Source organism: Macrosteles quadrilineatus, unplaced genomic scaffold (assembly GCF_028750875.1).
Source record: "Macrosteles quadrilineatus isolate MER2022 unplaced genomic scaffold, UCM_ALF_1.0 Scaffold_4__1_contigs__length_99947679, whole genome shotgun sequence".
In the NCBI taxonomy this organism is placed as follows: domain Eukaryota; kingdom Metazoa; phylum Arthropoda; class Insecta; order Hemiptera; family Cicadellidae; genus Macrosteles; species Macrosteles quadrilineatus.
In genome coordinates this window covers 63,857,878-63,884,080 of record NW_026542597.1, presented here as the reverse complement: position 1 = coordinate 63,884,080, position 26,203 = coordinate 63,857,878, and the positions used below count along the sequence as shown (strand labels likewise).

Here is a 26,203-nt window from a genome sequence, read left to right as displayed (position 1 = left end):
TAGAAGTAACTATTTTTATAACTTACAAACATTTACAGAGAGGTGGTGAACCAATTGACCAAGAACACCTTCAGTTATGGCAAGGAGATGTGACATCCAACCATACCGTAACTGAAACCTCAGAGTATTTAGAGTCCGAAGTGCGGCGAACGCAGATGGAACACATCATTATGGTAATTTATCAGTATAATCATTTACTCACCTTTTAACCATTCCTAATAGCATCCCATCGTAATAAGTAATTAATACAGCTACTAATAACTTTTAATTTATTCCAGCTTGAGCCTGCACTTCTGATGAATAATGACTCCCACTTCACAAATACAAGAGGAGATATCCTCATATATTTAGCCAGAACCGCTCCACTGCCTCCAATCGGCTATCATCAGATAACCTATGTAAGTAAATATAACTAGCTATTATACATTTTCACTGTAAGTATATAATAGATTGTTGGTTTATCTTTTTTTTCCTTTTACAGTCAGAGGCAGCAGACCGTTTTGTCCAAATATTAAGATCTGTGAGTGGGGGTCATTTAACCATAGAATTCAGCAGCACCTATGAAGATTACTACAGAAGGCCACGTGATCCATTTTGGATACTCATCACACATGAGGTAAGACTAGTATCAATGTTCACTATTAAATAGTACAGTAGTATGATTTAGTACCATGTAAAATATTTATTGCATAATTTACATCATTTTGTTTTTCAGAATAACAGCAGAATTCCTGAAGGAACACGCTGGTTGTATTACAATTCGACCGGCGAAGGGTCCTACATTTCCCATGTATTTAGAGGGACCCCCGGACTTCTAAGTCGGATCGAAGAACAACACAATCAGCACCTGATGGATGCCGTTTCAGGCCTTCGACCAGTACCTTCTGAACCTGTTGCTGGACCATCCAGAAGGATAAATCCCACGGTAAGAATAATATAAGTTTAGAATAAATCTTTAGCATCTATAATATATGTATATTAGAATATTGATATATTTTACATTTTTTAGCCCGTGGATGACTTCGACCCGTCACAGGCACAGGGGAACGAGCTTCTCTCTGACGAAGTACTACCATCTTCACCTCGTAGTCCTTCGCCAGAGACCTCTTCTTCCCATGCACTGCTAGAGCCCCATCCTCTCTGCCGGAGCTGCCAACGGGAAGAAAGAATCCTACGTCAAAGAATGGAGTTTTTTCTAAGGGTGGGTTTTCATCGCCTAATTTTATTTCTCTTACCCAACCATAACTAGAGACATCAACAAAAAAAATAAAACTTGATTTGTTTTCAGGATATCGATGCCGACAGTGGTGACAGAGCTTCGTGGAGAGCTATCGGCCACCTCAACACCACTAGGACAGAACTAAGGGAGGTGTTGACATTGGCAGATTCCGCAATTGGAATGGCCAGCCGAGCAGAGATGGCAGAAGTTGCTCCAGTCATCTGGAACGAGATCCGGACGTCCTTGGAGCGGATCCTCGTGATGACAGGACAACAGATGGACGATAACATCATTCGAGGTCAAGAAACCCCAACCGAACCTCAACGGACCATCACCTGCCAGATCTGTCAGGATGCTCTCCCAACGATTGTGATTCAGCCTTGTCACCATACCCTTTGCCCGGCATGCGCTATTCGATTATACGTTTGCCCGTTCTGTCGAAAGACAGTAACGGGCAGAAAAAGACTCTATTATGACGGATGAGTTCAATTACTAAAACATAGAGTAAACTTTAAATCAAATTTCATTATCTTTTCTCATACCATATATTCCATTAATCACAATTTTACATTTTTTTAGATTTATAATTTTATGTTTATCAAAATAGATATAGTAAAATAAAAGATATATTGATAAATTTCGACTATTCAATTAACCTACCATTCCCTAGCCTATAAGTAGAGATTTATAACCAATCTGGGACGAGCTTATTTTCAGCCAATCAGAGAACGCCTAATTCAAATATTTTTGTCCGTTAATTTCAATACCACAGTCACTTATTTATAACCAATCAGAAGCGAGCTTATTTTCAACCAATCAGAAAACACCTGATTCAAATATTTTTTTCCGTTAATTTCAATACCATAAAAGATAATTCATAAATCATAGAGGAACACCAAAGAAGTAATTAAATATTATTAAATTTATATTAACATAAGAGTACACAGTCTTCAACCCTTCCAAAAACAACAACCCCACCCCACCCCCCAACTCCAACACCCACCCCCAACACTAAATCCACCCCTTAAACCACCCCCAACACTAAATCCACCCCTAAAACCACCCCTAATCCAAAAAACCACCCCTAATCCAAAAAACCACCCCTAAAACCACCCCTTACACAAAAACCACCCCTAAATCAACCCCTTCAATCCACCCCTAGGCAACACACAACACACCAAAACTACCCCTGCTAGATCGGGGGACATTCTACTAATGTGTACAGCATATATATTCTCTAAACGTTTGTTGAAGCATTGTTTTGTTCTGCCCATGATGCTGTTGTCATTTAGCTAATGTTAAAGACGATTCATTTCCGCAAAGACAATGGATGCAAAGCAGTTTAAGAAAAAATCCATGTTGAAACATGCGTGGCAATGTTTTATTTTCAAATAATAAACTTATATTTGTTTTGTCATATACACGGTGCAAGATGGCATCAAACTAATTTGAAGAAAGATAACTCTATCATCATGTACAATGTTCATTTTAACTAAACAACTTGTTGAAATATGGTACGCGTTCGTGACAATCTGTTAGGAAGATAGTGTTAATTAAGGTTTTTTTTGATCCATGAATATTTAAACAAATTTTTAAATTCAACACATTTAAATTGCCTAAACATTTCTACACTGTATAACAATGAAGTACAATTTCTCGCTTAGTGGGTTATTAGTGTATAAAAATGTCATTATTCTTGACCAAATTTTGCCATGGTCTTTGTGCTCTCTTGTAACGTTTGAGTTATAAATCTATATGATCGTTTTAGTGTTTATGACCTCCATACATTTAGAATTCCCTTTCCTAATTCAATGCTTATAAAAAAAGTGCAAGTGAAAGTTTTTGTAACGCAAGCAAGGAAATGATTTCTTCGGATATTAACTTAACATTACAGTCTTGGCGAAAGCACATTTTCCACTTTCTGCTCTCACAGCCAAACACCTGTGGTTTCTCATAACAAATTTCTAATGTTCTTTTTTATTAGGGATTATTTTCTTTATGTAAGATGTGAGTGAGAGTGTTTAGTCAATAAGAGATATTAATTAGTAATATTTTTAGCTATAAGAATTTCTACCAACAACCTCTGTGCTCTACTCTTCTAGAACTTCTTTGTGCGCGTTCGTGAGCAGATTCTCAGGACATTTCTACGTGGACGTATCGTTAACGGTCTACCGCGACAGAAGATCATTATTTGAAAGACACTCGTTTTAGCGTGAACGCTCTACTGATTCAAGATCAAGATCCCTCTATCCCTAGTGACTTATCCCTCTGTGCAACACCCGAGCTTGGACACGACGCCTTTCCCTAGCCTAACATAACCATGGAAATTGGTGAGTGACTCTCTTTATTCATTCATTTAATTAAGGTGTTTCCTCGCTCTATGGTTTTCCCGACCTAATCGGGTGGTCCTTCGAATTTTACTCATTTCTCACTCTCTAACTTGTAATTATCTCATATTTTACTCCCCCAAAACAATCAATCGAACATTTGGTCCTTCGAGCCGGATATCTCCACATGCTCCAACAACGATCAAAGTGGTCAAATAAAGAGGAAAATCTCAAAGTTGGGGACTTAGTGCTCTTTCACTCCCCTTCAACTACCTTACAATGGCCTTTTGCCAGAATCACAGCTGTTCATCCAGGCAAAGACGGAATTGTCCGAGTGGTTGAACTCAAGACTACCTCTGGACAGGGTAGGGCTGAGGCTATGTCAGGGTCTTGGCCCCCGTCTACACTGTCCATGTCTAGCTTGTCTTCCCCTATAAGCTCCTCCTCTTCTACGAGAGTTTTTTCATCAGGAGCCTCCGAAACAACGGTGAACAGATATTTGGCAGCGGCGAAGCAAGCTACACCAGCCACCAGAAATGGCCAATAGTCTGTCAGAAATGGCATGTAGGGGAGCAGCATGTTGACCAATTTCCATGGTTATGTTAGGCTAGGGAAAGGCGTCGTGTCCAAGCTCGGGTGTTGCACAGAGGGATAAGTCACTAGGGATAGAGGGATCTTGATCTTGAATCAGTAGAGCGTTCACGCTAAAACGAGTGTCTTTCAAATAATGATCTTCTGTCGCGGTAGACCGTTAACGATACGTCCACGTAGAAATGTCCTGAGAATCTGCTCACGAACGCGCACAAAGAAGTTCTAGAAGAGTAGAGTACTCAGTTTGTAACAGAAATGGTGTGTTTTACTTTACTTGGAAAATACTCTCGTTGTATTTTCATAGTATGTACACTTGTACAGGGTGCTTCGAAATTCTTTCCCAAAACTCTGTGAGCATGTTCCTTAGGTCAAAACAAAACAAAAAATATTACATAAACCTATGCCCCTCTCGCTTCGTTTTTCGTCTGTCGGTGTGTATGTTATTTTCACTTACCTTCCCTTAACTATGGAACCACTTTACTTCAAACTTGGTACGGGTACGATTACAAATGGCACATATTTTTTTAAAGCATTAAGCTTATACTTTGTATAGATTCACAATGTCGGCCATTTTAATTGTTCAAAGCTTAATAAGACAAAAGCCATAGAATTTATAAAAAAGTTACAAATGACTAAAAGGATTGGCATTTAATTTACTTAACAAATTTTTTTTATTAATTAAATTCGTTTATCCCTCCATTATTTTGTGTTATGAAGGATTGAAAAGTAGAAAAGTAAGTAAAATCTTTTTAGTTTTTTTCAATTGAAACCTTTTTTTTAATCCAATGTTTTTTTTATCTATTACTTTGAGCTTTGAAAAATTAAAATTGCCATAATTTTGAAACATACAAAGTATAATCTTGATGCTTTTCAAAAGGATAGTTCCTATTAGTAATCATACATGTACCAATTTTGAAGCTGGTACCTCAAGTGGTTCCAAAGTTATGGGAAGTTATGTAAAAAATATATACACACTAACAGACAGAAACGAGACAGGGCATATGTTTTTTTTTTTTTTTTTTTTTTTTTTTTTTTGGAACTAAGGAACATGCCCATGGAATTTCTTGAGAGGGTTTCGAAACACCTTGTAAATTTTTTAGGGTATACGTAGGTTATCATGGATTTCTATGCTATTCGTATAATGCCCAAGTTCATTTTTATACCTTCTAAATTACTTACATCTGCAAAGGGTATACGTAGGTTATCATGGATTTCTATGCTATTCGTATAATGCCCAAGTTCATTTTTATACCTTCTAAATTACTTACATCTGCAAAAGTAATTGCATATTACTTTTGTAGAAACAGTGCTAGTCGGTGAAATCAAATACTATTTATTGCACAGTAGTAAAACCTTAAAATGTATTATCTTTTGTTAAATGAATTCGGAACTTTATCGTCCCTAATTATTTTGGATTCAATGACAAAGTCCTTACCTTGAACCTTTGTTTACTTTTATTGTTACACTAGATGTGTTTAAAGGGTTCTCGTGCCCTTATCAGTCATAAAGTGTCCTGTAATTTGTTCTTGACATAAACGATGGAACAGAAAAAAACATATGCATACTAACCAAACCTATTTTTAGTACGGGTCCAAGATTTCTGTAATACACAACGCTATGACATTATGAAAAGATAATAAATAAAGCCTTTTTAAAACATGTACCTTATATTTGTTTGTGGTTTCAAAAATATGAATTTGTAATATATATAGACTATAAAGAGGCAAAGAGAGAATTAGTTTACAGAAACATACATCTTATTGTTATCTTATCAGTTTTCTAAAGATTAAGGTAAGCGTTATTTAACTACAAAATATTAAATTGTAGGTAGATAGCGATAAAAAATTACATCATAGTTGTTTGTTTCTCTATCACTGTTCAAATTTGCATATAATCCTCACCTTTTCGTCATTTCAAACGGCTGATAGTTACACTAATGGAAAGGACGAGTTTATATATATATATATATATTTTTGACAAGGTTGTGTTTTGTCTTATTTGTTTGGTTGAATACGACAAAGCCTGCCAACAAATTTCTACAACAAAACAAGAAATGACATTTTATGTCACTGTCATGTTCATTTTATGAACTTGCTCGTACTACTATTTATACTACAATAATGTTCTTGTTGGTGTTCAACGGAAATTTCTGACCAAATTAAGTATGGAAGTTCTCCTCATCGGAACTTTATAGCTGATGCTGCTGAGCTGGATGGGGCGATTCAAGACGACTGGATGTTTGTATGCTGGAAAGAGTTCGGGACGTCCTCAGACTCCGCCAGATGATGTGGAGAGAATAGAAGCTAGGTTTGCGTGGAGTCCACTAACCTCGACAGTCAGCTTGAGGAAACTCCATATACCCCAGTCCACGGGCATAGGCAAGCGTTTGAGATTAAACCCGTACAAATTGCAGTTATTAGAAGCTTTGGTGCTTACTAGCAAGCCAAAGTGCACAGATTTGTGCCATGATATGTTTGATTATTATTGATATTCTTCGATTTTGTTGACAGGCTTCAAGGTACTCGACTAAGCAATCGAGACAAAACATAACCTGGTCAAAACAAACTTATAAACACACCATTTCCATTGGTCTAACAACCAACAATTTGAAGTAGAAGAAACAGACAACAGGCATATCAATGGCAAATTTGTTTTTTACAGTAGTTTTTTACCATCCTTTTTGAATAACCCTGTATTATAAATGTTTTTCATTGTCCATTATATTTTATAGTATTGAAAAATATATCCTTATCTTCTAAACTAACTGTTGAGGTCCATGAATCAATTTGATTAACGATCCTTGGTCTGAAAGGAAAGTGTAATGAACCCATCAGTAATTGACAGTTTCACTGAGAACCTTTGTCAGTGGAAAAGGAGCTTCGTCACAGAGGATCACTATCTATCTTCTTCCTTTATCCTTCCCTTAGTTTCGGTCATTGTTTACATAAATTAATTATACAATGAGTACATAGTTAGTAAGACTATCTTACAATGTACAAAGAGCTGACAAGAAAATAGTACATATTTTAGAAAGTTTTTAAATTATTTTCTACTCCTTTAAAGAACTATATTTTTCGTATGGTTGCACAATTTTGTTAATATTAATAATTTAACGAAGTTATTTGAAACATAGTTTACCTTTGATAATGAGCTCCTACACTTGTTCCCTTATTTTCTTCTAAGTACATATTGACAAATTCGACTGTTACTTAACTCTCATTAAACCTACCCAAACTTTATGGAACTTGATTTTTTCTCCTGGGGAAGTGCACATAAAGGTTTATTTTCTATATTGAAATAATTTCTTCTACCCGCAAAGAGGAATTATATATTTGTCTAACAAAATTATAGTGTGTATAGTATTCTAGTACGAAACGGGATCTCACTTAATGTTATATTTTGTCATTTTTTTATTAATTGCATAACTGTTCAAGCCACATTTTAAGCAACACTTCGTAAATTTTAAAAACTCGTAAATTTGAACCCATCAAAGACTTTAAACAACTTATAACACTGTTACAGAATGAAGATTAGCTAGACACTTTATACTATAAATCACCCATACCGACCACAAAATCAACATATTCTCTTCATACAGAGTCGGTCCAGACAGTGAATAATGTGGCACAGCTGATGTGTTATTCATTAGACTGGAGTAATGGCTTGACCTATCACCCTAATTAATACAGTACTTTTTAATATATTAATTTTTTACATATTATATTTGATTTGTGCATGGTGAGTAAGCCTCTGGATCGTAAATTGCAATTTAAAATGGTTTATGTTACCTTTTTGCGTCAAACTACAACATAAAACGTTTGATGCAAAACAGAGCACCATACACCATTCTATAATATATATGTTTTAGAAATATAAAATTTAGATTTTGTAAAAATTTCAGTTACCAGGAATTGGAAACTATACTCGTAAAAGCTGGGTATATTTGTACCAGAACCTTTTTTATATTGAATCTCATTAATATTCGGAAAAGTTTATGGCAAATCTTTTGTAATATTAACAAAGTATGATAGAAAACACTTATTATAATCAAACAAGATCCGTTAAAAGATGATAAAAAATACAAATTTCGTCATCAAAATGTTTTCTTTGAAAAGTAGATTATAAAAGCGTGTTTTACAACCATACGAAAAACTAATTCATTTAGCAAATCTTCGTTTTAGAACTGCTACAAAACATATAATGAAGTGAAGAATTGTTTGTGCAAACTTGCCACACCTGAGAACAGATTGTGACGCACTACGGATCCTGAGTAGAATATAAATTTGTTATGACGTTTCTGGTCGTAAATATTTACTACGGTGCGTGTAATACGGACAAGACTTTATAGTGAAAAATACAAGGTTTGTGTTTACACTAATTTATATACTTTGCACTGCGTATCATAAGATCATTTGATGTTCTAACAAACAGGTAAAGAAATGTTTTAAACCAAACAATAAATAATAGTTGGTTGTAGTTAGTTAAAAACTATCATTAATGCTGATTGGATTTAACTGTATGTAAGTCCTCATGTCATAAGAGTGATATTGTTTGACATTTTTTTTCTTTTATAATTTATATTTTACGGTATTTGTTCCGATCACTAGAGGAAAGAACAATATCAAATATAAATGCACACAAACACCTATAGTGATTATAAAAGTGCCACACACATTTTAAAGACACCTGCGGGTTCAGCGTGGTATTACATAAATACAGGGTGTCCTCAAACTTTCTACCGAACTTTAAGGGAATTTCCCATATAGGAAATAAGCTAATAAGCTATTATTACTAGACTTAAGTTATCCTAGACATGGCCCGGTAACATAATAACTATCACTTTGTATGCTATAGCTCAGTTAAGTAAGATTTTTTTTTATCATTCTCTACATTATTGAAAGCTACTGTCACCTCAAGTTCCTAGATACGACTAGCTTAAACTGTTGTAAATATTCAACAGATATATATATATTTTTTTTATGTGTGGTAAACGTCATAAAGAAATAGTTAAATCCAGAGGAAAACACTGCTATTTTTAAGGAGTCACACTGCTGCGATGTTTTGTACAATCTGGAAGCACCTAAGACAAATCTATACGGCTTTTCCTATAAAACTAATAAGCAGTCTAAAAGTATGTCGTAAAAACAGAGAATATCAGTATTACTAAAGGTATTATATTTGTTAAGTTTTAAAAGAAGTTCGTGTTTTCCCACAACACACATTTTACAAAAGTCTGTGTTGCTCAGTGATTATTGTGTTCACCAGACATTAATAGGTGTAAGTTCGTGACAATCTCAGTAGTTTTATTAATATAACATTGTTTCAGTTCTAAGAAAAAAAGAACATAAATAAAAATAAACTAGAAATTAGTATCTGTCAATTACAACCCAATCTTGCCAACGTTATGCTACACAAACTGGTTGCTGAGTAACAAATTCCACTCAAATTAACTGTTTGAACAGGGAATGTAATTTTATCAAGTCTAAACAATAGTACTTCACCTGTTTTGTTCGTTCACAAAACGCACGTATAAATCCAGCTTATCATTTTACATTCTAGTAATATTGGTTTTTCATCATTCGACGTATTTGATATTTTTTTAACCAATACTTTTCGATTGGAAACAAACAATTATACAAAAAAATAGGTGTATGGTTATACACATGTTACTATGTATTTCATTTGCTTATGGAATTTGCTTAGGGAATACTTTAGATTACTAAACACCAGCACCACACATTTAAATATACCCTCCACATTTATAAGAACCGAAAATCTTATAATAAAAAAAAAAACTCTTAATCTATTCTAATCTTGATATTAAAGAAGATTTTTAAAGAAAGGTCAGCCATTACATGAGATTTCAAAAATTTTGCTAAATATAAGTTAATTGCAAATCTCACTAACGATACAGATATCATAGCTGTCATATCTGCAAATGACATTGCTAATTTGTCACTGGAGCGCTCTTGACAAACTATATTGGTGTCGTGCAAACGGCATCGCCATCATTCATTAGACAAATTATACTGATTTGCCGGAATAAAATTAATAGTGTGCTTGTTTTCAGTTTGTAATTGATTTAGAGAACCACAAACCCATTGAAGATCGTAATCTAAGTAGCTTTTTGACCTGCTAAAAATACTTTTCATAGTCTTGTGTGTGGTATGGTGCTTTATACTGTGATTATCTTTAGCTAATCATGGAGTTCATCATCAACATCAAAGCTGAGGAGTATCTTGTTTGCAACTGTTTCCCTTGATGTTAGTCGATATGTCAGTATGGTGGCAGTTAGGTTGATTTAATGTTGGACTTCAAAGTGTTTATTCACAAAGGTGAATGTAGTTCTGAATCTGCTTTCTGATTTGTGGACTAACAGCTGTTCATATTTTTTTCGCTATTTGATGAAACAAAAACTGATATAATAACGAAAAAAATTAACAGGTATTTTTTACAATTTTTTTACCTCAAAAGTTATACAAGTAATGCACAATTTACCATATTTGAGCTTTTAATCATATTTCTGGAAAGCATTTAATTAGTTCACATTTCTTTGTCAGTGGAATATTTCATCAAGGAATCAAGAAGAACCTAGAAACATCGTTGCATGTTTAAAATATTAAGATTTTTCCTTAGCTAAACCTGAATCGAAAGACTTTCAATGTTTATTTAAAGGCGCGATTACATTAATAATTTTCTATCCGCTAAGGGGGTTGGTTCTTAAAGATTTTACTCGTCCTCTTTTCCCATCCTGAAATATTTTGTCACTCTGTTACTAATTAATTATAAATAACAAAACTATTTCTGATTTTCCATTCCATGTATGAAAATAAATTGAGTAATAAAATACAAAATAATGTGTTTTATAAATAATTTTTGCAAGCACTCATGCTAGTATTAAAAAAGAAACTTGTGAGAATGACGTGAGTATTAACATGTCCGAGCTCCATGATACTTTAATATACTGTAATGTATAACACTTGCCCCTCCATTTATAATATATCACTCGTATAATGTGGAAGTTAATTTGTTATTTGATTTCCACAACAATATTTCATCACACATAGTAAAATTGCGTACTAAGATTGGCAAAATGGAAAAGAATTTTTGTTTCGTAGGTTAAATACTAAAATTTAAGATATTTTATGCAATACGATTTAAGCTAATTAAACAAATATTCTATGGCAATTGTATGTTAACAATTTACATTTTGATAATCACCATATTCCAAGATATTTATTAAATTAAGCATAGATAGTTTACAAACCCTTATAGGCGAAAGGATGGTCCACAAACCCTCACATATCCATGTTAATCCCTAAGTACCGATGCACTTTTGAAAAAAACTACAAGTCATACCCCCATAAACCATTTAGGCCCTACTTAAAATGTTCGTAATGACAATAAACCTTGCGCAAAACTATCCATCATTTCATAATTTGCCCTTTAAGGCCGTAATACCTTTCTAAAGGGAACCTTCCATACCTAATGTTAAAGCTGTACTTATTTGTTTGTTATTCTTTCAATCTATTACCTTATTAAAATCATGTGGGATTATTTTTTTGTATTACTGTATTCTGTTCTGTTTATTTCAGCAACCAATCAATAGTTTTATTAATACTTATGAAGTCAAACGGGATGAAGCCCATGGGTAACAGCTAGTGAATGTTTATTGCATAAATTTAATACGGGAAAAAGAACTATACCTGTATGTGTATTTTAAGCCTAATTATAAGATGTAATGTTAATTATTAAAGTATCTGAAACCTAAGGTTTCGTACTTTGGTTAGGGTCGACTAACCTAAAAAAAACTTCGATTCGTTTTGATAGTTCGATATGTACTCGCAATGTTAACATTACTGTAAACAAAGTTCATTTCATGTGTAGACAGCAGATGTGGTGACGGTGACAAAAACAGGCTGAGATAATCGTTTTTGCTATTGTGGACTGTTTTTATTCTCGACCCTTCCCAATTTGTCTGCCATTACATAGCCATCAACATCATTTTTGGGTTTTCTAACTGAGCATTGAACACTATTAAAAAGTAGCTGGTCGCAGTTTTGCTCCGTCGTTTAATTTATACAACCGGTCTCAAGATATATTTATTTTATTGTGTAATGTCATTATGCTATTACATTAACGTTTCATTAATATGATTGTATTAAAGATGCAGCCCATATACAAGGTAAGCATTGTAATGAAGTTTCTATTTAATTAGCTTCAATATAGTAAATCTGTAACAGAAAAAAAACCAGTTTATTATGTTTAAAGGGCTTGGAAAAAAACTACATCTAAAATCGAGATTTGATGTTATTGTGGTGAAAATATTGTATAATCTCGAGCGATTTGCAGCTGCTTGGAATCTTCCAGCTTATATACTGCTCTACTAAGCTTATATGTTCTACTTTTGCCTTAGACTTTTAGATAAAGCTTGGTGTATTGCTTGCTAATTTGTTGAATATACAAATTGTAATTATTCACGATGCATCTAAGGATTTTAAATGATGTCTTAGAACACCATTAGTCGAAACTTAAGCGTAGTACATATCAAATCAAAGGCAACTGGTTCGTTTTTTTTTTAATGCATTTCTCTGTATTTGACTCATGTGAAGCTAATAAGTAGTCTGTTCTTGAAATGTTATTGACAGACGTGTTCTTTTGATGTAATATAGCAGCTAGTATAATAATAGCACATCTGAGTGCTTTTAAGAAAAAGTTATGATAGCACTATATCTTATAACTTCAATGAGTTTATTGCATATCACCTTGGTATAACTTAATAAAAACAGTTAAAACTACGTGCATTTTGAGTGTAGTTTGAAAAGTAGATTTTAATGGAAAGTTTATATTAAATACCGATCCAGGAAATTATACGTCACGAACATCAACATTCCTTACAAGTAATTGAAAATTTTGCGGCTTACCATTATTGGCCGATCCTTGGAATTTGTACTCTCCACGTAGTCAATTTTCGAAACTTTATATAAAGGGTGTTTTAGATATTAACTTTAAACTATAAAAAAGGATTGAACGTTGTAGAAACAGTTAAGGTTAACAATCCCTTATATTGTATCTATAACAATGTCGATTAATACTAATGTTAACTCTTGACTACTGTATATATATTGGTTACAATGATATTTTACTTTTAAATACCTAAGTTCCAATTTATGATTATAAATCAAATAAGATTTCTTTGTACAAATGTCATGTCTCGATTCTCTAAATCCTACTAAAACTGTATACACTAATGGATAATAATATGTACATAATAAATATAGTGGCCATAAATTAATTAGAGTCGGTAAAATATTTGCCATCATAAAAAATGTTCACAATATACGTCGTAACGATGACAATTTACCAGATTTAAAATTTAAAATGGTATTGACTTTTGATACATGTGTTTTTTTCAGTAGCAGGTTGCTTCGTTTTCTAATCTGCAAGTACTGTGATTATTTTTCAGTAGTGAATTACACTTGTACTACATTTCATTCGTTATCAATAGCTTTAAATACATGCACGACTTTTAGTATTAAGTTTTATTCACATTTCCTGGAACATAGTATTTAGTATAATTTTATACACTAAAAATTCAAATCCATATATTTCTTAGCACTAATTCGTGCACAGAGACATCTTTGACAGTGAGTGATGTAGTCCAGCTGATGTGTTATTCATTAGGCTTGGCCAATGCCTTAACCCATCACTGTTCTTACAATGTCAAGCTGTATCAGCTTGGTCTCCTTCTTAGGACATGAAAGAACCTAATGATTTCTGAAAAGGAAACGTTGCAGATTTTTGTATATCTTATGTATATATGCTAATGAATACGTACTATACGTATACACATATGTTTTTATTTTGCAGTCAAACTTCAAAATTATGACACACAAATTTGAAATTAGAATGAACTATTTTGTATTGTAGAGTTTAAAAAACCAAAAAATTAAAAATCTACGACAACGTATTATTTACGTTTTGAAACGGAACGGTCTTTACCTTTTTATACACTTTTCGTAATGTAATAGTGAAATTAAATAATCAATTGATATTAAGGTAGAGATTTTGTGTACATTGCAATAACAATTGCAATACCATAATAAAATCAATCAATGGTCAAATCCAAACTGTTTGGATGTCTGTATTGACACATTTAAAGGGTTAACAATATATGTATGTAAAGACTACAACTATTACTTTCTATTATATATTTACCTTATAATAACAAATTAAATGTGCTTATAAACCGGTTTAAGAAACTGAAACATCATCTCTGTTGTATAACGATGGAAGAGCTAATTAATTTTCAGTTATCTACATGAAAATAGCAGATTTAAATTATTAGTAATTTAATTATCAAATTAATTAGAAAAGTGATACATAAGACTAATTAAGTAAAACAAACTAATTTTACATAATCAATTTGTGTTTTTCCATATGAAACGAGCATTTAAAGTAGCCTAACTGAAATAATTCCCCAAAACATGTTAAAATAAAATTGCATGCTTATGTTTATGGTGTTTATGTCGACGCATAGTATTTTTTTAAGTACATAATATCGTTAAGATATTTGATAAAGTAATTAAAAACATTGTTTAATATTAACAGTCAATGCGATTGTTAGCTTAGGAAAATACCTATATATAAAAATTACAGTTAATGTCATAGATTTCAAAAAAAAAAAAAAAAAAAAAAACTAACGGTATTAAACTAATATGCGCTTAATATGAAATAAATAATAATATCATTAGAATTGAAATCTTTGCGATAATGTTATATATATCAAAAATTAAATCTGCTCAAAACTACGTGGTATTTAGATAAAATATTGCTGACATCAAAATCTCAAAAGGTTATGTTTAACTATTTAAGGATTTCATAGTAATTTTATGAATTATTTACTTTCAAAAAAATAGTTCTATTTATCATGAAACATGAAATCACTTTGCAAATATTCGTAAATTGTTGGTGTTGGACTTCAACAAAGAACGGTCGCTATTGTCAAATTAAATTGGATTCGCGTTTAACGATTTTGTTTTCAAAAGGGTTGTTCAATTTCAAACGTTAAATAAAATTACGTTTCATACGAAAATGTTCTTGTTTCGTAATAACAATTTTAATACATATAAAAAAATTATTATAAAATAATATCAAACAGTTTTAAAACGATAAGATTGTTATTTCGCCCCATATTAACACTACCTCAAATTTAATAAAACATTTTCTTTACTTTTTTATTTATGAAAATAGTAAAGTCTACCTTTGGTCCATCATACATTTCAAATCAATAACAAAAATACGTTGTACTGAAAATGATTATTACATTTTAGAAGGCTTACATTTAACACGCTAAAGATAAAAATAATAATGTAACAAGTATTTTTTTTTCTTTACACACTACTTATAAAATTAACAAATATATATTTTATTTTGTGAAACATTAATTAGTAACGACTATTGAACATAGTCTTTTCAGCAATGAATTGAATATTCTTAATGCGTATCTGCTAATTACTTAGGCAATAAATCAATAAACACAAATTAAGTGTTAATTATTTCTTAAATAAATTAGCGAGAAGTTCCTTGTGTGATTTCTAGTCAAGGTTATTTGTTATATACATTTACGTATATACGTTTATACAACTGTATAACGTATGTAATAATTAATTGTCTGGCTTAAACTCTTCATTAATTTATAGTTAGTTTGTTTGAAATATAATAGTAGTAGGTTTTTTTTGTACCGTAGTCTGAATAGTTAAGGTAAAATATGCCCTATCCAATACTAAGTACTCAAACCAAAACTTATTTTGCCAAAATTACTATCTGTTTACAAAAAGTATAAATCTGATGTGGTCATATGTAAAGACATTCTGTGTATAGCATCTCTTGGCGCATTTAATGAAATAGGTCATAAACCTTTGATTTTGGGTTGCTGATTTTCAAAATGTTTTAGATAAAGTAATTCTGTAAATTAACAAGGTAAAAAAGAATTTAATCCCTTATATGGTACTCTATCACATCTATTCTATATGAAATATATAGGATATAAAGTCGTAATCAGTAAATACTGAGTTAAGCATGATAACATTTTAAACTGTTTAACTAAAATCTACTAGGATGGCCTAAAAGAGCTGAGAACTTCTGATGTATTTTCGTTAACTTGGTTTCAGTGCTTTGATTGGCAGAAGAAGTCTGAGGAAACTTGTCGTCACCAAAATTGCTTTCCTGATTTATTGGTTTGGTTGAAGTGTGGTTAAACGTAGAACAGAAGGTTAAAACTACGAACGTTGTATTATGTAATTTTTCCAGTGGCAAAAGTTAGGTGTTGGATTATAATTGTATTGTCTTTTTTGTTTAAGGAAGGATTAGAGAACTTTTTACCAATAAAATGAAGGTTATGATAATCAAATACACGCAAAAGGAATTTCCTTCTACATCAATTTAGAGGGATACGAATTTCATATTGTTATTTACGTTAGGTAAGGATGTTAGAAATAAAACAAAATATAAAAAATGCAATGATATTTTAAAGAATAAACGCTATAGTTACTAGTTAATTCTAATGCTAGCTTATGAGAAGTAATTTGACCAATCAATGTAAGATACACGTTGCAAGATAATGTATTTAACTTTCAGCAAATCTTGATAGAGGAGCAAACAAAAATTATTTTTTTTTTTACATTTACTGTAATGTGCCTATAACGCATCTTGTAACAAGATACGAGTGGACAAATGTGCAAATGGCTGAATTTTTATTCCATGATTAGTTTTGCCAACCACTGTTATTTGGAGGCTTCTGATTGGCTGAGGAACCACCATTACCGCAACGATACGATTTAATGCCATCGGCCTCGGTGGTACTATAGTGGAAAGAGTGCCGGGCTGATAAACTAAAGGAGGTACGTTCACATCTCACCCGTGGCACTATTTTTTGTCTTAGATTTTTTTCATTATCAGCAAGTTTGGTTAGTTTGGTTAGGTTATGACGGTTTAATTTTGTAATTAAAACATTATAAAATTAAATTTGAGGCATTTATAATTTTATTTTATGAACAGAACTATTTTTTTCGATTGATAAACCTTAATTGGATTTTTTCATTATCAGCACGATTGGTTGGTTTGGTTAGGTTATGACGGTTTAATTTCATAATAAAAAATTATAAAATTGAATTTGAGTCATTTATAATTTTATTTTATTACCAAAACTAATTTTTCTATTAGTAAACCTTAATTATAGTCAATCACAAGCCTCAAAATGACACTGTTGTATTCATACATTGAACGTGAGTCTTGGTGTAAACTACCTTTTATTATAAACTTTTCTGAATAACAGTCAATAAATTGACCAGAATAATTAATCGCATGATTAAAAGGTCGGTTCCTTCTCTACATGTTAGGCCTTCCGACGAGAGCGATGTCAAATTGGAATTTGTTAAGCTTTACCACTGATGATGCCATATCGTAGAATTCACGAAACGTATGGTATTTTTAATAATTTAAACACCAATTTGTCGTGGGACTTTTATCGAATACGATTTTAAACATACCTATCCATCTAAAAGTACCAGACAAATTATTAATAAACTAAAATTACCAAGCTGCTGTAAGGTAATCGTATTACGTCATCCTAAAAGTATTTTCCCATCACGTGACCTTGTATTAAAATTAGATGGGATTTTTCTTGGTCAAGCTAACAAGTCAACAGTTTTGATTGAAGAATGACTTTGGTGCCATCACGTACCAGCAGTAACACAGGGCGAGGCTGGCCTTTGCGATGATAGGATTATCTTTTCCTTCCAAAGCTGTAGGGCAATCTTCACTGCTACCAAATAAATGTTATATATGCTTACAGGTTTAAGTAAATGTGACTTTAATTATAAGTAATGTTGAGTTCTGTTTTTCCTTAGTTTTTTTTTTTTTATAATATCAAATTTAAATATTAGAAGGATATAAGATGTTTCGGCTCCTATAGCATAAACATCCGATGGAATTATATTTGTCACTACATTCAAGTTATATTAATAAAGGCCTCTTAACAAATAAACTGTATTTATAGACTGAATTGTAATTTTTTGGGGTTTTGATTCTATATATCTAAAACAATAAGGGTTTCCTTTGTCACGTTATTTTTCAATCTCACTCACTTAACCTATTTAAAGACTTGTGTATGTGAGTGCTTTCAAGGCTTTTGATCTAGTGGAGATACAAAATAATAGTATTAACTATTAATGCAATTCCATTTGGGCTTTGACCTTTTGCGATTTATCGATTTCCAAGGTTCATTTTCAAACATCCAATAATTCTACCACACATTCTTTATAACGGTTTTAAATGTGAATAGTAAATTTCAAATACCTGATACTTCAGTTTAAAATATAACTACATCAAATTTTTAAAGAAGAGACCAAATAGTTGTTTTTAATGGAATTGAAACGCCCAAGCTGATTATAATCATTTATAACTGTAGTATGTTTGAGGATATCATATGTATTTAATGTGAATCAAAATATCTTGTTAACAGCTTTTCTAATAGAAATTCAGAAACGAAATTAAATTTGTGTTTCTGTGTGTGTGCGTGTGCGTGTGTGTGCGTTACACCTTATCATGCCACGTCTGTGGCGTCATAAATTTCCATTGGCTGCTGGGACCACGCCATACCATTGTATCTAACCACTACTCCAGTTTGTCCTAGTCCAGTGACCATCACACCTCTATCCTGGTCCGTGCAGCCCGTGGTATTTACTAATTATGTAGTTTTTATTCTCACAAGTCCCATCTCCTGCAAGGTATTTGCCGTTATAGTGGCGACGTTGCATTAACCATACATATTGATTTATTAATGTTATAGATCTGCAATAAAATATTTAATTTACTGTTAATTAATATGTTCAGCTAATAACATTATTGAACATAATCTTTGAAAGGTAAAAGGGGTTTACAATATTCGTTTTGATATTAATTCTTCCTTAGGACATCATAAGATGAGGGTTTTAAACTATCGTATATGGGTTACATAAACTATTTATAAACATTTAAGGAATGACTAAAATGTTTATATAATATACACGTAGCATATATTAAATACATATACACCCGACACAACATTCTACAATAACTTTTTCTAATTTATATGAAGTTTAAAACCTTAATAAACTGATTATAGTTTAATAAAATGTTAAAATCAATCCACATGGCAATAACCCTGTAAAGTGTCCACCTGTGAAGTACCATCAGTTTACGTTTTTGAATTTTTAATCAAACATGTTTATAGAAGTAGGTAATCTCCATGATTCTATGATTCCACAGTGAATCAATAAAATAGGCTCAACGATTATTTATGATTCATATCATATAATTGATCATATGATTCACATGGAAAATCTACTAAAAAACATTCTCATCCAAGGGATTTTCAATGTATGTCGAAAGTTTGGACGTTGTAAAGACTTTGTCACGTATTATACTCGTATAACCTCATTAATCTTTATTGGTCGCAATTCTTCCTTTCTTAAAAGGAAATGTTTTGTTCAAATTAGGCTACTATAAATTCTAAGTTATCCAAGGATATCTCTGTAACAGGTTTTCTTGGATGATAAGAAAACATCTCAAATAATACACACAGTGGTTTAAAATACATTACTGCAAAGATTTGTCATAATAAGAAAAACACAATTTAATAATACTTTATCTTATTTCACAAGAATATTTTTTTTATTTATATTTTTGCATTTTTAAATAAAACACACATTAAAACACGTAATAACCATTTTTTGAAAGTAATATTGAATTTGTATTTTTACCTAATAAATAATATATATTTTATTGATGTACTCAGCTATATCATTGGTCTCATTCGTATTTGAAAGTCGCTGTATTTTAGAATGTTTAAACAAATAGTGTGTTGGTTTGTTAAACGAGTACTTAACTTTTTACAAACTTAACTTGCATATGTAATAAAATTTAAGGAATTTAACATTTTATTTATAACCCAGCTTAGTCTTTTTCATAAAAAAGTAGTTACATTTATTCAAATATAAACATTGTGATACAATCAATTAACTACTTCAATCTAACAATATGACTTAAAATATACAGTTAATTAATTAGCATATAATCGTTGAGCTAGTCATGCCTGAATAAACCTAAGTGATAGGTGTGGGCATTTTGAAATCTAAAACTAAACGACTCTATAATAGAGGCATTTATAACTTTTCAATTGAAGATTGGTTTAAATTGTGGCAACCCATTTAATAATGTTACATGTCACACATTTTTTTGTTATAATTTCTGTAAAGGCAATTTGTTTATATTGTGGTATAACGCATTTGCTTCCGCCCAAAATATATATTGTATTGGTTAACATAAAAAAGTTAGTATATAATATTACGTAGGCCTAGTGGTAAAACAAAATACATAATGGATAAAACACTCCTAATACCGGTCACTGACTTGAAAAAGGTACATGGTCAATCTTCTGTAGGCCAATAATAGTTACTAGATAGCCTGTTGCTCGAAATCGAGGTAAACTGTAACTTGTAATAAAATAATGAAGAACAAAAAACATAAACAGCAACTCATTGTTTAGAGAGCAGGTGATTATTTAAACAATTCTGGATAAAATAACAATGATTTTAAAACTATAATACAAGTATACAAGTATACATGATAAATCTTCATAATAGCTGAAATACATAGCTAATGCAATGCATTGCAATAATATCTTTTATTGAGAGCCGTTTATACCTGTACTGTAGACTATTATAAATAAATATAAATATTGTACTTAATCTAAAGTGAAGTTTATGTTTCTAGTTCAATTTTTACATAATGTGGTATTGAAATACCATTTGTAGTTCCCTATTTTAGTTAAACACTTGAATGGGGTCATAAAACGATTTAATCTCAAACTGGTCGTTTTTATTTCACAGTAGTGTTGCCTGAAGGGCCATTTTGCAACAGAAGACGCGAATTTCTTGTCAGATTTAAATTTAAATTTTACTTTACATATTCTTGATTTGCATAATTTATTAATTCCTAGCTACAGTATAGCAGTTTCCTTAGACACCTTTTTTTCTTCCGAATAAAATAACTCTAAAATGCTGCTAGTTGTATCAAACATTGTAAACATTCTTACATTTTCAATTTTTTTTTTTAAGAATATTTGAGTCAAAAATCTAAGGAAACTCTACTTTTATTTTGTGTATCACTATCTTACCTCAAACATTGATGGTTATTAAACAAGAAGGTTCTCGATCAAGAATGTTCTTTCATAGAAGGTCTCCCATTTAGGCAATATTTTTATTAGTGCTGGAAAATAAAATATTTATTCTCATTTGCATTATATTTAAGGCACTTTTGACAGTTTTACATAACTTTAAACGGTCGGAAAGAAAGAGTAGTCAATATATTCTTAATCAAATTTAAACTTGATCAACTTTCATGAGATAAATAATTACATTCAGCCTGTTATGTTTTGAATGCAGTTTCTAGTTAGTAAGGTATTGGGAAGGCAAACTTTCTTGGAAGTAAAGAGGAGGATTTTAGTCCCCAAAGTCCCGAGTTCGATTCCTGCCAATCATTAATTGATTTGATTAAGTGATAACACCACAGGCCTTCATGTCAGGCATAAGAAGTAACTTGTAAACGTTCCCGTTCGATAGGCTTATGTCCTAGGATATGTGGGTGGAATTAAAAGGCATTTGTTTTTAACAAAGCATCGTTTTATTTCATGTTTTTTTGGGTAGTTTTTAATTTGTTTTTGCATTCATTCGTGCTTTTTTCTGAAAAAAAAAAAAAAAACAGGTTAGCGATACAGTATATTATGTTACTTGTCCTGAAAATATGTATTAACTTGTAGTTCCCCCTGGTAGACGAAGTCGAGTGCGGGATTACCATAAGAATCTGGTACACGTATTTTGAACGAGTGACGTACGATATTTTACGCCATACTCAAGCTAACTTAACAATAAAAAAATGAGTTAGTCTATGGTTTGTAATATTGTACAATGTTACCAATTATGATTCAATCTTTAAATAGATATTTTTTGCGATAATATCTAGTTTTAAATCAAAACAATATTGTATAATAACAGTGTCATTATTAAACCAAAATAACCATTATAATAAAAAATATAGCATACATATTACACCCATCAGGTATTTTTTTGTTTACCATCATGGCGTTGAAGATTAACTTAGAGGGAGAAAGCGAAGGAGTAATTTGGTGTGGGTTATCCACGCACCGCTGGTTTCACTACAAACCTTCTCCTAATAAACTCAATTCTTCTTAGTCAAGACTTTGCCTAGAATTGTGGGTTATGTAATGATTGTCTATACTATTTTTTGTCTACTATTTTTGTGAATTCTAGTTGGATGATTTCTCATACAATTACTATTTGAGCCCAACCATTATAAGAAGGTTCGAAGAAATACTTAATAATAAATTGAAAAATAAATAAAAACTATTACTGTAAACATTTTACACATTCTAATGTGTATTATAACTGTTATGAGGTTTTAAATTTATTAAAAAAATATAAATAAAGCATTAAGTCTAGTGTTGTTTGTAATTGGTTTAACGTGTTTTCTATCGTTTTGGCTGAATTTTAGGCCTTCAGTATATATATTTTTTGTATTATTGGATTAAATCTGTATATAATTAGTGGATAGCTTGTTTTAAAACTGTGTATATCAAGAGTAAGTATATTGTAATGAAAAATAGGCTTCACATTCCATTAAATAAGTTATAGAAAAAAATCTGGAACTTATAAATGCGATATACTATTTTTGAAAGCCATACTGGAAGCATCCAAAGCTTTGAAAAAGCATCCGAGCTAAAAGCAAAGTTTATTATTTTATGTTGCAGTGAGGCGTTTAATTGAATTCTAAATAGCCTTTCAAACAGAATCTCTAAACTTTTCTTCATGATATATTTGATCCGAAATGTTCTCTCTTTTTTATAAAATTTAAAACAATGTTTAACACAACAAAAATATGAAAAATATATATATTTTTTATCAGAGTAACTGTTTAATTTGGAAATGCTATTCATAATATTTATTGGAATATGTATTGGAACTATTTTACTTAAATAATTAAAATTTTTCTATAAACCACATGATTTTCATAGTATTTAATAGAACATTTCAATGTTTAACTATCCCCCTACCCTAAATTGTTGTTAGATATCGTGTAAAAAATAGGACGACTGAATTGTACAGTTTTGAGTTGGAAGTGCACGTTTCAGTTGGATGTTGAGGTTAGCCTATTTTGATTAATCGCTTTGTTGATATCATAAAAGTCAAGGGGGAAAGATGCTAATGTTAAAAATAACGGCAGGTGATACTTTGAAATGTTTTGATATATTATTACGTACAATAATTTAACACTTTTTATTTAGTAACTGTTTCTCCACGAGTTATAATGGAAAACTAATGTTTTAATTCCACCAAAGTGTTTGATGAAAAATATCACGGTGTTTGCTCAGTGGAAACTTACTACAAATTAAATCAGCGGCTTGAAAGATAAACTCTGCTCTACTTCATCCACCCACTGCTTTCATCTGGGAGGAAAATAACCTACTTTTATCATTCATTATGTTTAATCAGCTGTTTACTTTATATTATATTGGCTTATAGTCTTAAAAATAACCACATAATTCAACAAAAACTAAATTGCCTTTCATTTACTTGTTAGAATATAATATAAGTAGTTGCATAAAGTTGCAAAAGTCCTGCATAATACTGCTGTATTTAAACACTTAATTGCTAATAGTAAAAATATCTTTACCTACGACCGTTTATTAAAGTAGCCGTTTCAGTATTGTTTACTTTCATAACAGCACAGTTTTACTCATAACAACGCGTGTAACGATCCAATGAGGTTCAAGGATTTAGAGAGGAGAATTAAAATTTTAATGATTCGAAAATCAACTAATCAGCTGTTCAGGCTAATTTAATTGTTGATTGGTGCAATTAGTGTTTAATACAATGTTTCGTTGCATCACTGTCACTGGCAATGAGAGGTTAAAAACGAAAACATAACCTCATTTAGAAGTTATAAGTAAGTAGTGATTTTTAGTAATTAAAACAATGTCGTAGGTAAAGTAGTGTACGCAACTCGCGTAAATAATGTTAACGACACTGGTAGAAGTTTTTAAGGCACTCGCCAAGGCTCGTACCTTAAATTTTCTACTCGTGTTGTTAACACTATCTTTACGCAATCGTTGCGTAAAATACTATTGCAGTGTTATTCCCTAATAATCACATTGTAGGTTTTATTATAATGTAATTTTGGAATTTGATGTGTTATGCATAATTACTATTAGTACTTCCTTCTTATTTGTAATGCTTTTCAATGGAATGGACTTATTACCTCTATTATATTCATCTATCACGCCCAGTTATTTAAAAGTTGAGTTTTCATTTATTTTTAATGTCATATAATATATTTAAAAAGTTGCTGTTTTAGAAAATGTTATTATGTATTACGTTACAAAATATCACTTCCAAAATGCTTAAAATCTTTATACCACTAACCAAAAATTCGTATTTACTACAACCTGAATCATGTAGTAGTAGCGTAACCGCGACAAATAAAAAGACACATCGCAATACACCTTCTTAAAGTGTAAAAAAGTCAATATACACATAAAACAAACCACCCAACCTTTAAAACTGGAAACTCAAAAGTAAACATAGAAGTTGTTAAAAGGTTATATTAATATCATGAAGTAGCAGAGTTTCATTGAGAGTAAATAGAAAGGTTTATATATTTTATTATAGTTTCGTCGGTTTTATTTTGCTCCGCAGTGGATCAATTTCCTGTTTTTGAAAGCAAATCAGGTGCAGCCGGAAGCTGGCATAATTTGACGCTGAAATCAGCTTGTTTGTTTGCTGCTTATTGTCTTTTGATAACTTTTTCAAAAATCTTAAAGCGTTTTTTAAAGCTGCTAGTACTTGTTTAGAATACAGTAATTATTTGCTATTTGATTTAGTTGATTGAATATCAATTGTGAACGGGCTTGTAATTTATAATTTTATGTTTGCTGAATTCCGTTTAGTGTTATTTCATTATTAATTAATCTTATTAAAAAACTTGAAGTATACGTTAAAAATATTTAAAAAAATTGAGAGTGGATTGTTGAATCCTCTGTTTCTTTGTCAATTCCTTTTGCCTGATAATAAATGCTTTCAATACATAACGCCGAGTGGATCCACGTACGTACTTGCCTAGCTAATCATAGGGGATTATTATAACTTAGACACTATATTTTACAAGTTTGACGTTTTTGTAAAAGAAAACTGCATACAAAGCCAATCATTTCTTGATAAATTAGCACACAGCATATAACATTCAAATATTTGCACCTATTTACCTTTTTATAAATAGGAGATTATTTTATTATTTTTACTCCAACTATTGTTGATGGCCTGTGAAGAACCCTTGAATATTTGGTGCAGCTTATATTCTTTACAAAATAATAATGCGTTTTATTAACTCTAATGGTTTATACTTCATTATTAGTTCTAACTCTTAAAATTAATGTGTAATTCATTCAGAAGGGCAGGATTTGTATATTTATTTAGCACTGAGCGGGTGTGTGACATCTTCTTACAGCATTTTTCAAATTTATGAATTATTAAAATAAAATATTGAAATCCAAGAAGTTATTATTTTATCGCATTTTATTGCCTTACAAATATTCATTCGTCTATCTATCTATATACATAAAATCCAATGTATGCTTGTTTGTCCTTTATGGACTCTGAAACCGAGAGACAGATTATAATTAAACTTTTAGGCATTATTCAGCATTATTCAAGGATGGTTTGTGTGAAGTTTCGTGCAGATCCGTCAAAAGGGCTCCGCACCAGTAGCTCTGAAGTTTCCAACGTTAACCTTATGAGTATTTATATTTAAATAGAATTAAAGAATCTTAAAAGCTGGTTTAACTAAACAATTTGATTCTGCGATGTTCAATAGCATTTAAAGGTTAATATTTTTACCTACAGGGCGCAGTACTATTATTTTTTTATTTATGACAACAGATAATTTGCAACCA

At 31.3% G+C, this 26,203-nt stretch overlaps 1 protein-coding gene across 1 annotated transcript; it reads left to right on the top strand.

Moving 5' to 3' along the window:
- Positions 1-734: 734 nt before the first annotated feature.
- On the top strand, positions 735-1,798 carry LOC128993556 (uncharacterized). The gene is made up of 3 exons (XM_054417528.1): positions 735-925; positions 1,010-1,201; positions 1,289-1,798. Exons 1-3 carry the CDS (start codon positions 851-853, stop codon positions 1,700-1,702), a joined length of 681 nt encoding a protein of 226 aa, XP_054273503.1. The 5' UTR covers positions 735-850; the 3' UTR covers positions 1,703-1,798.
- The last annotated feature ends 24,405 nt before the right edge of the window (positions 1,799-26,203 follow it).

What these genes read in the sequence shown, in the direction of transcription:
- LOC128993556 (XM_054417528.1), top strand. Translation starts at nt 851, where the DNA reads ATGGATGCCGTTTCAGGCCTTCGACCAGTACCTTCTGAACCTGTTGCT. An exon ending in CCAGAAGGATAAATCCCACG is followed by an intron (nt 926 to 1,009) that starts GTAAGAATAATA and finishes TACATTTTTTAG; the next exon opens with CCCGTGGATGACTTCGACCC. An exon ending in GAATGGAGTTTTTTCTAAGG is followed by an intron (nt 1,202 to 1,288) that starts GTGGGTTTTCAT and finishes ATTTGTTTTCAG; the next exon opens with GATATCGATGCCGACAGTGG.